Source organism: Gobius niger (assembly GCF_951799975.1).
Source record: "Gobius niger genome assembly, chromosome: 6".
In the NCBI taxonomy this organism is placed as follows: domain Eukaryota; kingdom Metazoa; phylum Chordata; class Actinopteri; order Gobiiformes; family Gobiidae; genus Gobius; species Gobius niger.
Window position 1 is genome coordinate 20,626,885 of NC_136857.1, and position 17,157 is coordinate 20,644,041.

At 40.5% G+C, this 17,157-nt stretch overlaps 1 protein-coding gene and 1 long non-coding RNA gene across 2 annotated transcripts; one reads left to right on the forward strand and one right to left on the reverse strand.

Moving 5' to 3' along the window:
• Positions 1–6,146: 6,146 nt before the first annotated feature.
• LOC306964663 lies at positions 6,147–8,918 on the forward strand. Its single transcript, XR_013792991.1, has 3 exons — positions 6,147–6,452; positions 8,381–8,480; positions 8,556–8,918. It is a non-coding gene; the product is annotated as an uncharacterized lncRNA (long non-coding RNA).
• Positions 8,919–9,461: 543 nt separating this feature from the next.
• On the reverse strand, positions 9,462–16,997 carry LOC306964298 (SRSF protein kinase 3; the record flags this gene model as incomplete). The annotated part of the gene is given in 13 exon segments (XM_079558290.1): positions 9,462–9,834; positions 9,904–9,996; positions 10,573–10,642; positions 10,758–10,865; positions 12,089–12,165; positions 12,456–12,465; positions 12,468–12,614; positions 12,888–12,994; positions 13,079–13,166; positions 13,267–13,354; positions 14,161–14,269; positions 14,572–14,657; positions 16,861–16,997. Coding segments are annotated over 13 exon segments (1,305 nt in total). The 3' UTR covers positions 9,462–9,649.
• Positions 16,998–17,157: the final 160 nt, after the last annotated feature.

Below are 17,157 nucleotides of genomic sequence, written 5' to 3' on the forward strand. Positions count from 1 at the left end.
AAAAAAAAACATCTTATAGACTATATGTTTGCGCCTCAAGCATAGTAGGATCAAGGAGGCTATGAACTCAATGAGATGCTCCCCCGGATGAGTCGCCATGGAGGTGGTTCTAAGCAGAGGCAGGACACATCTCCGCCTTCTTGTCCTGCGGGATGGCCTTATAGACACCAAACACAAGTATTCTTGGTGAACATGACCTCAGTTTCCCCAAGAGAAAACAGAAATACGAGAAATGTATAATTACTTGTTCATGTCGCACCACCAAAACAAAAAAACAAGATACTACGACTGTGAAATTTCACTCAGATAACCACATCGTGTCATTCTATGTAGCATTAAAGACTAGCACCAGTGGCAACATTACGTTTACAAGTACGTTGTAAATGCTGCAAAGCTGGTTATTATGACTATGTTGCCCAGTAGGTTACACAAACGTCAGACTTTGATAGGCAGCTTTACATATAGCTTCAATTTAACTGGATATTCATATACTCGTTTATGCTCGGAAACAGACCAATTTTATTTTTATTTTATTTATTTTTATCGGGAGTTGCCTTCAATCAAATGAAAAAAAAAAACGTAGGAAAACGTGTGACACCTTTGAGAGGTTTCTTCATTTAGCACAAAAAACTTTTACAGCGACAGCGACAGTGAAAGAGAGAAATGATGTGTTTTCTTTCTTTGTTGGGATTATTACTTCAATGGTGGATTTGGATGACAACTCTATAGAGACACAAAGATGGTGAGTGACTTTATCATTCTGTGGAGCTAGGAATGGTCACCCGCTCACTGTGTGCAACGCTATGTCTTACATGGAGCGGGCGAGGCCACGTAGTTTTATCTCCTGAGGAGGAGATAAAAAGTATGTTCTACTGTGCTCGGCTCAACTTGTGCCGCGACTCCAGACGTAGAAGAACAAGGACAAGATGGGGCTTAGCTGTAAACACAGAGAAAGGTGTGGACAGTGTGGGCAGATGCTACTTTTAGACGGAGTTTGCAAAATGATTTTGAAAAATGAGAGGAAACAAAACACTAAAAGACATTTGAAGGTAAATTAACTGTGATTAATGCTACTGTGTCGGCAGTCACTGCTTACGACAGCGTCATAAGCATCACTCACTGGTTAAAACATGTTTGCTATGCATGTTTCAGAGGTTTGGTAAATCAGCAACCGACAGTCAGCTGCCCCAAAGTGGTCAATCGTAGGCCTATAAGAATGTGTGCGGAGGAAGAGTAACAGCAGAACATTTTCAGCGAAAAGGCTGAGAGGAGATCAAAAGGTAGATTTATAGATGAAGAAGTCAAGTGAATACAGAAAGTAGGATTGAGGGAACTTTTTTTTGTGACAATTTGGCAATTTATGCAGGAATTCATAATAATAAAATAAACGTTTTCACATGCTGTTAGCTTATGTTACTTTTTCAGAATATACTAGCATAAGGCTGCATTGGACAGGTTGGGCTTATGTAACAAGAAGCTCATTGTACCATATGAACACACTTTGTAGTTTGACTGTGTAGAGAACGGCTACAGAGTCAAGTCATACTTTAGGTACAGCAGAATATATGTCCTTGCCCCATACTAAATCGATAGCTATAGATGTCCTGTGTGTTCTTGACCATAAGGCAAGCTCTCAGGAAGCTGTTTACACGGTACTGTATCAAAGGTTCATTGTAAACCAATCTTTTCTCAAATCTAAGCGTACTCTATTCTGATTAAAGGTGTGGGCCTCTCACAAAAGTTTAATACTGTCCATAAACACAGATCTTATTTGAATTGTTCTCTCGGCTCTTTTTTCATCCACTGTAGGGTAGGAGTACTGGGCCCTCTTTCAACAACATACTTTTCACACAAGTCTGGCAATTCAGATATAAAAACCTCCTATATTACAAATTTAGGAGGTTTCAGACCCTGCCAATTTTGAAAATCTAAGTTTAATAAAAAAAATATTTAAAAAAGAAGAATTACTACTTAACAGAATATCAACAAATTGGCATTTTAAAACCCATTCCCTATACATCGTTCGAAGGGCCAGGCTACTTTCCACCAACTTTACAAGAGAATAAAAATAAAACAACTATAACAAAAAATATATACAAAAGATTAAGTATCAGAACTCTTTTGGTATTGCAAGAATTGTTTTTGCTTTTGATATGTTTGTGAGAAAAGGCGTGCACTCGCTGAGAGTTCAGCATGGGGATTTTTATACCTGAAGTTTGCATTAAGTAATGTCTCTCATACATTATGTATTGTGATTAAGGCATCTACAGTGATCCTATAGTGTGTGTCTCTCATATGGGAATACTTTTGTGGGCCCAGGACTTACTTTGCTGAACTTAATGGTATTACAGAAAAGTTATGTGTGCGTTTGGTCTGAACTTCTCTCTGGGTCTCTGTTCCTGAGGACTTGACAATGAACTGAAAATTAAAAAAAAAAAAACCTTAACAAGGAACTTACAATACCTTAACCCTGATGAGCACATCTTTGTACCACAACAGGTGCCTCGAAGAACTCTTGATTTCATTCTGACGTGGTGCAGAACCAGCAAAACAAGTAGTGACACTGTAGTTTTTTCTACTGAAGACTACCACTGAGCTTGGAGCCTTGCGAGAGAGGTTTTTTTTCTGGAAGACCTGAGGTCAATTCAGTGTCGAAAAGTGAAAAAAAAAAATGTTTTTCCAAATTTGTGTTTTTGATATGATGCTAGTTCAGACATTAGCACTTTTTTAAGTAATCTGACCCCAATGCTGAATTCACCTGAATCTCAAGCTCTCCAAAAGATGGGACAAATATTTAATAGCAAATACATGGAGTTGATGAGAAGTCATTTTTCAATTACAAGCAACACAGGCATATTGGTTGCATATGTAAATGTCATTGATATGTCAATGATTCCATCCATAGTTTTTATCATGCAATATCATGTATAAAGACATAATGTTAGGGGCGGGAGGGGGAGGGGTGAAGATGATTAATGTCCAGTGACTTATGTTATGATACTAGTTGAATTTCTGTTAACTCTCCTTCAATGCAGATGTCGCCAAAATACCATCAAATGTCATGTGTTAACCATGGAGAAAAAAAAAGAAAGTTTTTTTTTCCCTTTTTTTGTATCAGAAAAGAATGATATACCAATATTTGTCAAGTATTTATGAAGAGACTTTAGTTTTACGTGTTGCTACAGAATCTTTCCTTTCTGTTCTCGATTACTTTCGCTGTATTTTGGTATGATGTATGATGATTGTTGTTCTGTCACATCCGACTTCTCATCTCCGATTGGATTTTTGACTCACTTCTGAATGACTGCGTGTTGAACTCTCAACACTCCCCCCAAAAGTGTACAAGTCTATAGGAGGTGGCTTGATTGTGGACAGTGGGCCTGGATTATCTGAGACAGGCTTGTTGCTTTTCATGGGTTATAAAGACATGCTTTTAATTTAACTATTGCCTAATTAATTTGTGAATAGAATTCCAACTCACCATGATCATTTCTGTTGTTGAAACACATTTTGAGAAGGTCGAAATAAAGATATTTTACATTCAAAAATATTGCAGTGACTGAAGTGAAACATGTTTTGCGTGGTATGTTTTTTAGATTAATTTATTTTATTTATTTGGTCTAGACAGTGCATGTTCATGAACATACATGGGACTCAGGCATGTAAACACGCCTCGCCGGACTATTAGGCATGGGATCAATTTCTTTATCCAGTAAAATTCTTTTTGTCCTCCTGATGCGTAAAGTTTGCATTGTATAATGATTTGTTGACATTGTGTGTGGTCAACCCAAATCATCAATAAGTAACAATTTTACTAAAAAGGTTCAAAATTAGGCATAATTGTCACTGTTGAATATAATTTGATGGTGGGACAAACATCTGAGAAATGTGACGTGTTAGTAAGTCTATGTCAAAAAGCAGCAATAAAACAATTTGTTGTCCCAATTTCCAAATCAAAACTTTTCTCTGTGATTAGCCAGAATTGAGAGAAATTAATCTCTTAAGGACCTAGAAAACCTAAAAATGTTGCCATCTTATTTCAGTGTTATTCAAGCTGTTTCGAGGCTTTGGGGTCTGGACTAAAGTCTGCCCGTCCCAGGTCTGCCAGTTGGGGACCCCTGAGCTATAGACTGTATTTTATAGCCTTTACATGCAGTAAGCCAAACTAGCTACAATGGCCTAGTTCCACTCCTGCTTTCATACTGAAAAAGGAATTTGAGGTGTTTATATGAATATGTATAAACACATAAACACAAGAAAAGCACAGGAAAAGATATACGATGCAACAGTAATTGATGCATCAGCAAATGTTTATCGTCTCCAATTCCAAGCAGATTCAGTTCCCTTTTTAACTAACCATGTCAAAGAGAATGTTCACTTGTCATAGAGAGATTTTTTTTTTTGGTTCTAATTCTGAAAATTTCGCTATTCTCCTTTCTGGCCATGGTTACTTCCCTGTTGTGGTAAAACGTGTGTAATTAGAAGGGAAGCCAGAGCGCCCACTTGAGCTGTACTGAGGTGAGTCACTCATCCAAAAATATCCAGAGATGCATGCTAACATGTTGGCATTAGTGAGACTGCAGGTAATGGACATAAGGACAAACATAGCGTCACTTCCATTACCTGTTCTCAGTGTCTGCTTTAGAGTTGCACAGGTAACAGCAGTCAAGCTATTGCAATTCGACCAGTACTTTCCAAGGTAAACTTCAATGAGCTATTCTCCGATGCTGTGCAGGCCTGGGTACTGCTATGTCCCACATGTGGACCCATATGGATGCTAGCATGTGTAACTGCCACTGTGTATTTGCCTAGTTTGCCTACTGACAACAAACCATGGTATTAGACTGGCCACAGATTGCTTAATGTTTTATCAGTTTGTAAAAGTAGACTGTCCGTGGTTAGTGTCTGTGTGGTCCTCTAAGGGAAGTGCTTACACTCACCTCAAAGACAACGGCCAACCTACCACAGTTAGCCAGCCTGTGCCATGTGCCACAAAGTGCGACGGGAAGTCATTTATCAAGATGTGGCTCGAAACTTTTCTGGCTGTCCCGACCGATAAATGCAAAGCACTGGAGGTAAACCATTCAGGAAAGCAGAGATGACAAACGTATGTGTCAATAAAGGAAAGGACTTTATTTGTATAGTGCCTTTCACAGACACTGTCATAAAGAACTTTACATGAGACAATTTTGCATTCACCCCACACTCTGGTGGAGGTAAGCTACTTATGTAGGTTCTGTTTCCCCTGGGGGAGACTGACAGAAGCACTGTCCCGACTGTACTCATCTGCGCCAACGGTCCCTCTGACCACCATCAGTCATACATACATACTTTTAGAGGTAGGGGAAACCGGAGTACACAGGGAGAACATACAAACTCCACACAGAAAGGCCCCATCCAGGTAAGAATCAAACCTGGGACCTATAATAAATTCACTTTCTTAACACTCTACTGTAGTAATCAACTCTTTTCATAATGTTTCAAAGTGTTTCATGCGGAATCAGCTCTGAGGAACAGGCCACTGTTTTTCCAAATTGAGATAATATATGTTCTTACCTGAGCTGAGACGAGTTGATGCATACCTGGTCTTTACGAGTGCACTCAGTCACGCAAAAAGACCAAAGATGTTGTGAGCATTTAGCCTCTCCTCCTCTCTTCTATGGACCTAAATGGGGTGAAGTTAGAAGCGAGCAAGCTCTTCCACGTTTTCCCTATTTAAATACGGTTACGTGAGTAGTTACACGATCGAAGTATAGTTACACAAAATTAAACATGTTGGTTTTCTAAGTGGATAAAAAGGGGTACTATATTTTAAGGCGTAATAACACCTTAGGAGCACTTCGACATTCGCTCAGTAAAGGGAAGATATTACTTTTAACCGTTTAGAAAATCGACATGTTTAATTTTGTGTAACTATACTTGGATAGTGTAACTACTCACCTAATTGTATTCAAGTAGGGGAAACGTGGAAGAGCTTGGTCGCTTCTAACTTCACCTTGTTTGGGTCCATAGGGATATGCTGGAAGAGGCTAAATGCTAACAAGATCTTTGGTCTTTTTGTGTGAGTGAACGCATGCACAAAGAACAGACAGGTACGCATCAACTCGTCTAAGCTCAGGCAAGAACAAATCTCAGTATGTAAAAACTCTGGCTTGTTCCTTTAATATAGCGTATTCAGGATGACGTTGTTTCTTACCCTTATGCTCTGAGCAACTGTTAGATAACACTCCGAGGCCACACTAGCCAAAGCCAGTGTGGCCCTGAGCAGCTTCCTGTGAGTGACCGCTCTGTGAGGAAAGTATTGGTTTCCAGTTGGAACCGTCCGCCACACGCTCTCTCCAGCCCCTTCATGTCCGCTTGTGTTCACTGCGCTTAGAGCTGGCCGCAGGCTCCAGGCTGCCCTCCGGAAGGAAGAGGCAAACCGCGAACGCCATCCAGTCTCCGCCAAGAAGGTCAGTGAAGAAGAAGAATGAATCACGAGTAGACCACACACTGAAGCAATTGTATTATCAAATGTGTTTCCCATTTGTTCTGTGCACACACTGTTGTTTGAGCAGCATCCTCCTGTATTTGTAAAACTGCTGCCAAGGCTTTGCAGTGAATGCAGAAATAGATTCCGAGAATCGCCGTGTTTTTGTGCATATTTGATTCTATTGTAGCAGTGTTTTTATGATCACTGCTTACACCAATTTGGGCCCATGGGAGTCAACGTCAGCATAGATTCATATTGTGAGCAAGCTAAAACAATCTGATGATTTTATAGTCAGCAGATCTGTAGATGGAGGTGCAAGAGAGGTACACTTTTTCGACTAGATCAGAAGGTGTAACACTGCTAGCAATGGTTGAATAGAGTGAATAACACCTCCACATATATATGCAAACAAGGAACAACGCACGTTTTGTTACTTTATTGATATGCTTGATATGCTTGATATGATTGATATGATGATTATTTTCTTAAGCATTAAATCTATTCAACACATTCAACAACAAGCTTGAGATGGCTTTGATGGAAGGGGCACAGGGGCTGTTCTACTCCACTCAAAGAGCCTCTTTATGTCTCTTATTATTCTTTCTTTATGTTATTTATCATCAAACAACAATAATATGAAGAAATGGTAATAAATTAGCTAATACACATGCAGGCTTATACGTTCAAATGTAAGTGCTCAGATCTCAATAAGCCATTAATATTATTATCATTATCATTATGGTCCGTTAAGTTTGCAGAATGTGCAGCTGATGTCACTGAAGTAACGCAGCTCTGAGAATTGGTCAGCTCTGGACCGGCGGCCATCTTTGTGCCACACATGTTAGTGGCCGTCCCAGAGGTAATAGTTAGCACGCTCGGGTACACAGCCAACATGTAAACACTCTCCACACTCCAACTAAACGCTGGTCAGACACACTACTGTAAACAAACCTTTACATCCTGCTATAAATATTAGGCAGCCGTCAGTCCAGCCTTTACAGCAGGACTCTCACTAGGAAAAGTGTCTTTATTTCTGCGTGGAGGAGAACATAGGGGACTAGAGCTGCAGTCATGTTTGGGTTCGTGAGGCGTGTTGGCTGTGTTCAGCTTGTTCTGGCGTCTCTCTGTGTAACTCTCATTCTGCTACTGGACACTCGCGACACTGAAGCCTCGCTGTACCACATGAAAGGTAAGCCTTCTCTCGTAGATTGTTGGTCTCTTCAAAATTAATTAAAAAATAAATAGAAGAACGTTTCTTGATCAAGTTTTGCAAAGTAGGTTTTAGGACAGGAAGCAGTGAAATATGATGTACTAGCAAAAGTAGCGGTGGCCTGGCAGGCTTCGTTAGCTTTAGTTTGCATTAGTTTCACTTGAGGTTTCTGCATTCTGCTCTGCTCACAGAAATCGATGTGGCTCTGTGACGTGTATGGGCTGCAGGGTAGACCTCAAGTGTCCTCTGCTGTGTGACCTGCCCCTCCCTGTGGGGCTGTCCTGGACACATAGGTCCTAATATTGATCCCTGCTCAGGGTGACTGACTGTCCCCGGAGACAGAGCCAAAGGTATAGAGATGGGACAAAGGACATGGTCACCTATAGCTCACCTACAGCTGGAGGACTCAATCTGTGCTGCCATGGTCAGAGTCAATTTGAGGAAAGTCGACACAAAACAACTTGTGAAGATCAGATAACGTCTAAATAGAGCTTATGAGCCATCCCTTGATTCTTTTACTGTTTCTCCAAAGGCATACATTTAAAGTGAATAAATTGTCTTTGCGAGGCAGATAATAATTAATTAACCGTACAATGATACAAATATGAATGATTTGTATAAATGTGCGTCATCACTGCTACCATGATTTCGGTGCATATTGACATATTGTGTCACTAAGTTTAACATTTGTTTTTCAGGCATTTGTTCCCACAAAAGACAATTCTACAAACCAGGAGACACGTTTAGACGAGGCTGTGACAAGTGCTACTGCCACCAATTTGGCGCCTACTGCATTTCGTAAGATAATTTATACTCTTCAAATACACGTCTCTGTATATTTAATAATAACTCTTTTTTTTCCCTGCTGCTTAGTCAAATGAAACCCACGTCTTGGCCTGACAAGTGTCACCGCGTCAGGACCAAGTGTGGCTACAGAGTTGTGTATAAGGAGAAGCCGCTGCTGGAGTGCAGAGCATACAGCTGGATTGGATGAATGTTCAAACTTAACAGCATGTCGTAGCACCTCTCTGGGCTCTGAGCCCTTCACTGTTACACATGTCAGTGAGCAGTGTTTCTGAAGGCACATGGTTGAGTGACTTACCGCAAGAGAGATTTCTTGTGGGGTTCACAGAAAACATACAATTATTGTGAATTTGGTGTTAGCATGACATCATGCATGCCTGCCTTTGGGCTATCAGTGAGTGGATACAGAAAAGGAGTATGCTGATATTTCTGCTTTCATGCAAATATTTTGTCTGGTTGTATCATACCACACATACTACGAGATTTCAACTTTTCTGTTTCTTCCACCTTGTTTAAGATATTAATATTTGAAACAACAACATTAATTGAAAAGTATTGTTTAAAAAATATTAAAACTGCAAGCAGTGATAAAGGGCCCATGGAGGTGGAGCAACATTTTTATACTGGAATCTTTGTGATATGAGCAGAAAATAGTATAGAAACTTTGTTATGGTAAAGTTTATAAAAAATCCACCTCCAGCCAAGTCATTTATTCTCTTATTTCATCATTCTCTCTGGTGCTTTGCATTATTTCATATACTGTATAACATAGTGTTTTGAAAAATGTGTTTGTATGGTGTATATTTTTTACCCCCATCTATTAAACAAAGCGGCCTGATGAAATGTTTCATTTTGCACATTTAACATTTAATCAAAGCATTTAATCTAGGTGGTACAAAACATTTAAGGAATAAAAATGATTTTACACAGACTGTGTTTTCTTAATATGTGACACAAAACAGTGTTTCAAGGCTATACTGGCTCCTAAAAAATCAATTCATCAGCAACAACGCCATCATCAATTAAAGTGCATTGTGGGACTACAGTATGAAGACCTGACAGTAGAAAACATTTAGAACCATATTTGCAGCACCATTAGAAATGACCTGAGCTAGCGGAGTGCATAGCGGAGTGCATAGCGGCGTTCATGGGGCATGTTGTGGTCAGGAGGTAAGCCAGGGGTGTCCAAGGCACTGTGCGGCTGTAGACCTCCTTTCTGGACAATACTCCAACATGGGCAGCAGGAAGTCTGAGAACTCTGATGCCTCTTGCAACTTGAAGTGGTATTTCTCCACCAGAACATCATAGAGCTTCCATGACTTCACTTGACCCACTCTCCTCAAATCTCCTGCAATACACAATGTAAGTGACAAGGCTGGTAATAGGAGCAATAGTATCAGGATTTAGCAGTACTGACCTCTGCGGTTGAAATACTCAGCGGAGTATTTTCCTGTCAGTGCGATGGCTGGAGGGATTTTACCAAGCAGCATCATTATCTGAGCAATATGATCTGAAAGGGGGAAGACGATCAGGACAATATGGTGTAAAAAAAATAAAAAATAACATATACAGAATGTGCATTGATGGGAAAGAAGAAGTGATTAAAGGTAATTTGTGATTGAGTGGGTTGGAAACAGTTTGTTTCTTAAGATCACCATTTGCCATCGACTTGACAATAGAGTCTTCTTGGGGTCCAGATTATAAAATCACATTTTATACAGCAATCACAGTCTAAAATATTTGTTGCCATTTGTCAACAATTTTTTTTTTAACATATGTTTATGTCTGCAATGTTAGAAATGTCTCTCAGCAGAGAGTTCCAGGATTTCATTCCTCTGAACAGAACAACCTACTTTCCAGTCTTACTGTTGCAGGATGGAAGAGTAAAATGACCCTTTACTATGTGTATTTTGTGTTAAATCTGTGTTTGGAACAACTGAATATCAGTACATCATACAAAACTTTATTCATTCATAATGGGTATGTTTGGAGGCTAAAATGCATAATGATTTGGGGCAAGAATGACTCAGTTGAGAAAGTGGCCTTCTCGGACATTTGATGCTTGAACACTGTATATAATGTGTACCTTCCTCGAGGGAGAGGGAGTCTGCTGCTCGGGGCTCAAACAGTGATTCTCCAGTGAGAAGTTCAAAGGCCTGAACAGGAGCGTACAGAAGAACTACACATCGTAAGTTCATTTGTCCTGGTAATACCATTTTTGGAAACAGTTTGGACACAGTTGGTTGAAATGTATATTACTATATTACTCACCAAGCAGGCCACACTCCAGATGTCAGCAGGAGGGCCATAGTTCAGTCCCACCAGAACCTCTAGAGAGCGGTACTGCCGTGTCTGAATCTCCTCACAGAAGTGCTTGTACTGGCCAAGAAAAGAGAAGGAGAAGTGAGCCTACTGTTGGAGACACTTAAGGTGTAACATTCCTCGGCCCACCTAACAGACCTTCCACAAAACCCTGCTCTAAAATGGTCAATGTCCATTAATACCCTATATCTGCTGTTGCTACCAGAGGTTCCGCGGATATCCTCTCATTGAAACTAATGGCGTGGGATCTGTTTCTCACAGTTCAAAGCCGATAAACAAGCAAAATACATACCGTCCTCTAACTAGAGTATAGCTAATACTCCATCCGTCTTGTTGTTTGCCGAGAGTTTCATGAGCTGTCATTGCTGGACATCGTGACAAAAAAGCAGTTTCTGCTGCTGTAATATCTGGCATGTTTACTTTCTAGGTGCTACAGGAAGCATTTAGTTGCTCTGAGCAGAGCCTTGATATTTCAGCCACGGGTGGATTTATTAGGGCTTTAATAGGCTGTATTATGTCTTTACTGGGGAATAATGACTTTTATGTTACCTCACTAAGCAACAGCGGCACGGGGGAGATAGAGTCACGGCAGCCTCTTTATTGCACCAAAAAGATAAAGATAAATGATAAAGATCACTTTTTGACGGAGCTGGCAAACATTGGCTATGGGGGCGGGGCTTTCGCGAAAGTTGAAGTATACAGTATTTGCTGCCTCAAAAATATGTATAAGCAAAGAAAGCTGTAAATGATTGTCCTTATCCCTCTAGGACTAACATGAACCCTAATAGTATTTAATGGTATTAGGGTTAGGATTGTGTCTGCGGACACAGTTTTTAAAGGGCAAACCTACATAGAAACAACAAAGTTCTTTCTTTACAACCAATTATTCTCAGTGTGCCATGTTTAGAAGACGCATTTTATTGTATTTGTATTCTTCAAATATTTGCAAGAGTAATACTATAATTAGAATCACTTGCTGTTTCTCTCAATTACAATGAATGGATGTTATTCAAATACAATAAAAGAAAATCTCCATCTCCTGGGTGTTCAGGCGACTATTAACATCAAAAGGCATTGCCCTTGAGTCAGTAATAGACACTCCTATCTTGAATTGATTTTGCTTAAGCCATGCACAGACTTTGACTTCTTTCTCCAGAATCTGAACATGTAGTTTTGCTCCAATCCCTTAGTTTGGATAAACTTTCCAGGCCATTGTTTCTCTTCGCATTAATCTTCCTCTGTCTACAATCACACTGAGAGCACAACAAAGCAGCACTGACCACCCAACAGGAGCTGCCCAGGTCAGCAATCTTCACTTCAATCTGCGTCGGACCGTCAACACTTATATGCAGACCATCTAGAAAACCACACAAATGTTAGTTTTTTTGAGGTACATCACACATTGTCGTCAAATAACTAGGTTTTATATCAGAAAGGTAGATGGTTGTGTCAGTTAAGTTATTGGTGGAGATAGTTTAAAGGTAAAACACAAAACGCACACAAAATAGATCGATGTTTGAAGGGAGTAGGAAAATGTAGGTCGGTAAATGTTCTAAACCCATGGATGCCACTATGAATGTAGGGCAGGCCTATGCACTTTATATGAGGTCCCGAAAAACAGTATTGTGGATATGCAAAGAAAGCCACAGTGCCTGTGAATTTGTTGACAGAGTTGAGTGAGTGACAGCCAGTGCCCCCTGCTGGTGTAGTGTTGGTCTGGTCCACACATAGCAGGATGTTCTCTGGTTTGACATCCGTGTGGATGATCTTACACTGGCAGTGGAGATAAGCCAAGCCCTGCAGTACCTGCACACAAAATAGAACCACAATATATTGATATTCGCAGAGAGAGGAGTCCAGGGGAGTGTAGACTGTGGGATGGAATCATTATTGTGAGACAAAATACTGTATTTCAATTGGACAACTGCCACGATTATGAAATGTAAAAAACAATGACAAAAATACATAATATTGTTGTTTCTACACATTATTTTTTATTATTATACTCCAACATTTCTTACAATTATATAGTGTTGTGACATCTAAAATAATGAAATATTTATCAAGAGTAGGCATTACCTGAGTGAGGACCTTTTTGACCACAGGCTGGGACAATCCAGGCGCCCCACAGGACAACAGGAGACTCCTCAAGTCAGGACCCAGCAGCTCCAGAACAAGGCAAATGTCTGACCAGCCCATGTTAGGGACTAATGTATCACACTGCACATACTGCTGTACTGATTGCATTGGCTATTTAATAAAAAAGATACGTACTCCATTGCCACCAGCCACTTTGAATTCATCCAACAGCCGGACAATTCTCTGGCTGTAAGAGGAGCGACGAGTGGAGCCTCCGGTCTGAGGAGAGAGATGTGATTAATTTGAAAATTACTAAGAAACTGGGATTTATAGATAAATTCAAAATTGAAGATAGTATTTTTATCCATTTATAACTTACACATCGGAGCAGAGCCACCTCATCCTGTCCCGCCTGAGCAAACCCAGGGCCACTCTTCAGCACCTTCACTGCCACATGATGACCGGTTCTGCACAGCAAAATTTACAGGATTCTATAAGATACTGCATGTATAATTTACAAAATAACAAGCACAAATTAATAACACTGGTTTACAACAAATTTGGTGTCAAAGTTTTGTGAGCTGATAAAGGACCATTTTGATGTGTTGGATCCAAAAATCACATTTGTTTTGCTCAATTAGGACAATTTTATATCCTTCAGCCAAAAGGGTATTCTGCTCTGGTGCCTGACCTGTCTGTCTACATTCAGGGGGAGACTGGGGTTGGTTGGAACATAACTTGCATATATGATGAAAACTACTACACACAAAAAAAAAAAACCTGACCTGATCCAGAAAAATCTATGTAATTTTCAAATTGTTGCAAACATGTTCCAAATCAGTTTTTAAAAAATATAGACTTCTTACAAAAAGTCATTTTCCATAACCCAGTGATCATCATCATTTACTGGATTATTTTCATTAAATTGATGACACAATTAGATTACACACCAGAGCACATTGGAGAACAGAACCATGTCAAATCACAAAAACAATGAAGAGCTCTGTGTAGTTTGTCACAAACTCCCGTATGTGTCGAAACGCGTTGGCTGTCCAGATGTTACAGGACTTTTAACATGGAGTGCCTCAGATGCCCTTTTTTGGCTGCTAAAAGGTATATACAGCAAGTTGCTCTTCACGGTTTTTTTAGGACATGCTCTGGCCTTCAGCCTTGAAGAGCACCCATAGACCACACATTTTTGAACATACAAAGTGGACCTGTTTTGATGCGCACACATGTCTATTGTCAATGTCAAATCACTGTTCCACAGTACCTCAGGTCAAGGCAAAGCCAGACGGTGGCGAAGTATCCCCAGCCAAGTTTGGACAACACCTGGTACCTCTTATTGAAAACATCACCGATCTGTACACGATGGTAACCACCTGTAAAAAGACATATTACACTTTATAGCAACAGGATCAACATGAAAACAGTCAAAGAGCAACACGAAATGTCAGAGCCATAACTCCTCTGGAAATGAGATTCCTAATCTCAGTGGGACTTTCCTAGTTAAAGAAATGATGGATAAATAGATAAATAAATAGCAATTGTGACTCATGTAATGCAATTCAATGCAGTGAGTAAGTTTAATGGTTTTGTATAGCCATTAAACTTACTCACTGCATTTAAGTAATATGTTACATGTCAGATATGCTGAGCTCCACTGAGCTGAACTGAGTTGTACCATAGTGGTATTCTCCAGAGTCCTCTGTGTCCTTTCGGTCCCTGAACCCCAGCTGCTCCAGCCATCCCAGGGACCCAGCTTTCCCCCTGCAAACATCACAGATACAGATACAGACAGTAAAGGTGGCAATAAAAACAAATCTCAACTGTAAAGAAAGAGTTATAATGAAGACATAAATGCTTCAAAACAAATGAAAAAATAGCCTTTGTTGAAATCTTTGGTGCATTTACAATAGTTCTATACTCATGTAAAATGTCCCTAATGTGCTAATGTACGGCTATAAATTTAAAGGGGCAGTTAAGGACATCAACAGGGTTAGAGACAGAAGTGCTGACAAAGGGTGGTGCTAAAATTGAAACGGGACAATGAGAGACAAACTGGAGGGAAAAAAACAATTACGTAAACTAATTCAGTGAACTCTCTCGAGGGCAATCAACAGGTAGAAATGAAAGTACACAAGTGATGAGCTCTGGGTTGACTGAAAGAATATGGAGACAAGTGATTATTTTCCTCTTAAAGAGTAAGGAGCTAGGTCAGGGGCTGCGTTGATCGTGCAGAGATGCCTTGGAGCGAGAGATCCGTTTCTGACATCTCCTTTGAGAGATATCCTATACTTTTCCACTTAGAGAAAGCCTCAGTGAAGATCAATGGTGAAAACACGTGTCATGTCAGATTGTCTGAGTGAATGAACCAACTTTTCAGTTTTTGAAGACAATGTTAAAATGTCAATAATGGCATGGGTCCAAGTCAAATACACTTGCACTTTTACACAATGACTTAAAGTTTGCTGTCTCTTCACTCTCTGTAAATCTGCAGGTCACACGTGCAGGACCACCTCACACCTCCTCAGCTGTTGGAGTGACTGTCAGTCAGTGTCATGTTTCTGGGGGGCAACAGGAGGTGGGGGTTTCTTTTGGACTTTCCCACCGTCGGCCCAAAGCATGCATGGAAACTTGTCCTGGTGCCCAACTCGAAGCGGGTCACATCGGAAGTCGTGCTATTTCTGACTGCGCCGTAAATCATTGCGCCGTCAGTGCGGACAACCAGCTGCTGAGCCATCGGCCGGAGGGACAGATCGTGTCGTGTTCTGAAAATATACTGCCACCTCCAAACAGCTGATGAATGTGGCACATGTAGCCTTGTTTTGATCTTGTCCAGGTTTAGCTCTGCAGAAGGACTCAGAGCTCATAACCACTGGAGCTCAAGTGTTGCGGCGCATTGGGCCATCTTTGTGCAATATGTTGTTCTGCTTCAGTTCATGAAAAAAACTAGTCCATCACATGTGGGACAAATATCAACTTGCTGACGTGTAATGACCTGGATTATGAGACCTCAACGCACAGAAAGAAAAGCACCCTTTTTACAGCATTGACGTGAGATGGGACAGACCAACTGACAAATCCTTAATCAAGTCCAAGTGACATGGATCATCGCCAACTCCCCTTCTGAACTCTTGAGGAGCACCTGATGTATTTCTTCCAGGGCCCCAGTATGGACATAGTACATACTGTATGTCCAGGGCCATAGGTTCACGTCCAGCTGATGACATGTTTGTCATCAGCTGGACATGAACCTATGTATATGATAGTGGTGTGCTCAGCGTTTACTCCAGATCCTATAACTATAGAATTGGAATATAACATGGCACAAATGCATACATACCTACATTGATTTAATAATGACTGTATTTAAATGAGATTTCACTGTAATCTGAATTCATTTTTACACTCATTTTGCACACACAAATTGACCATACATTTCAAATGGTAACATTACAATTATACATTGACAGCTTGTAGCCAGTACATGTCAAAAGTAGCAAGAACATGCAATGTAAATTTGATCCTGGTACCATAGTACACAGATAAGACATTCTTAGTATAACTTCATGAATGTCAGTAAAGCTCAAGTCTATTTAGATGTGTAATCATTGCTCATTCAATAGCAGGGGAATAAATAAATAGTGGTTCACTTACATGTGATGCAGTTGCTCCATGCTACTCTTCACTTTAAATCACAGGGGACAAAGTTCTCCAACACTTCACCCAGTGCCCGCCCCAAGCCTGAATATGTTCGACTTCTACAAAGCCCCAAAGTGTCTTTACCCTGCAGCCGTAGACCAGTATGTTACACCCCAGGGCAGTGCTGCACCTTTGGAGAACCAGTGAAAATGGTTTAGGGGTGAAGGTCCGACTCTAGTTAGAAGCGTCTAAACATAGAAATCCCCTTAGCCTTAAGAACATAACCTGCCAACTTCCTGATTTATACCAGCTCTTAACCCGGGTATACCTCCAAAGAGAGCCAGGCTTATCGCGGTGTATGGATGCAGAGGTGGGCAGAGCTGAGCGGCTGAAGGTGCAGGTGTGGCAGAGCTGGGCAGCTGCTGCAGTTGCTCTCTCAAATGTCTGACCTTGTGGCACTGACATCATGAAGGGATAAAAATAGCAAAAGAATGGGAGTCCCGCCGGTTAACATGAGATAGAGGAGCACAATAAAGCTGGGAGAAGCACTTGTGCTGTTGTTGAAGAGATTGGGGGCTAAATCAAAATTGGAGCACTCGTTTGGTTGCTATGAAGGTTACAGTTA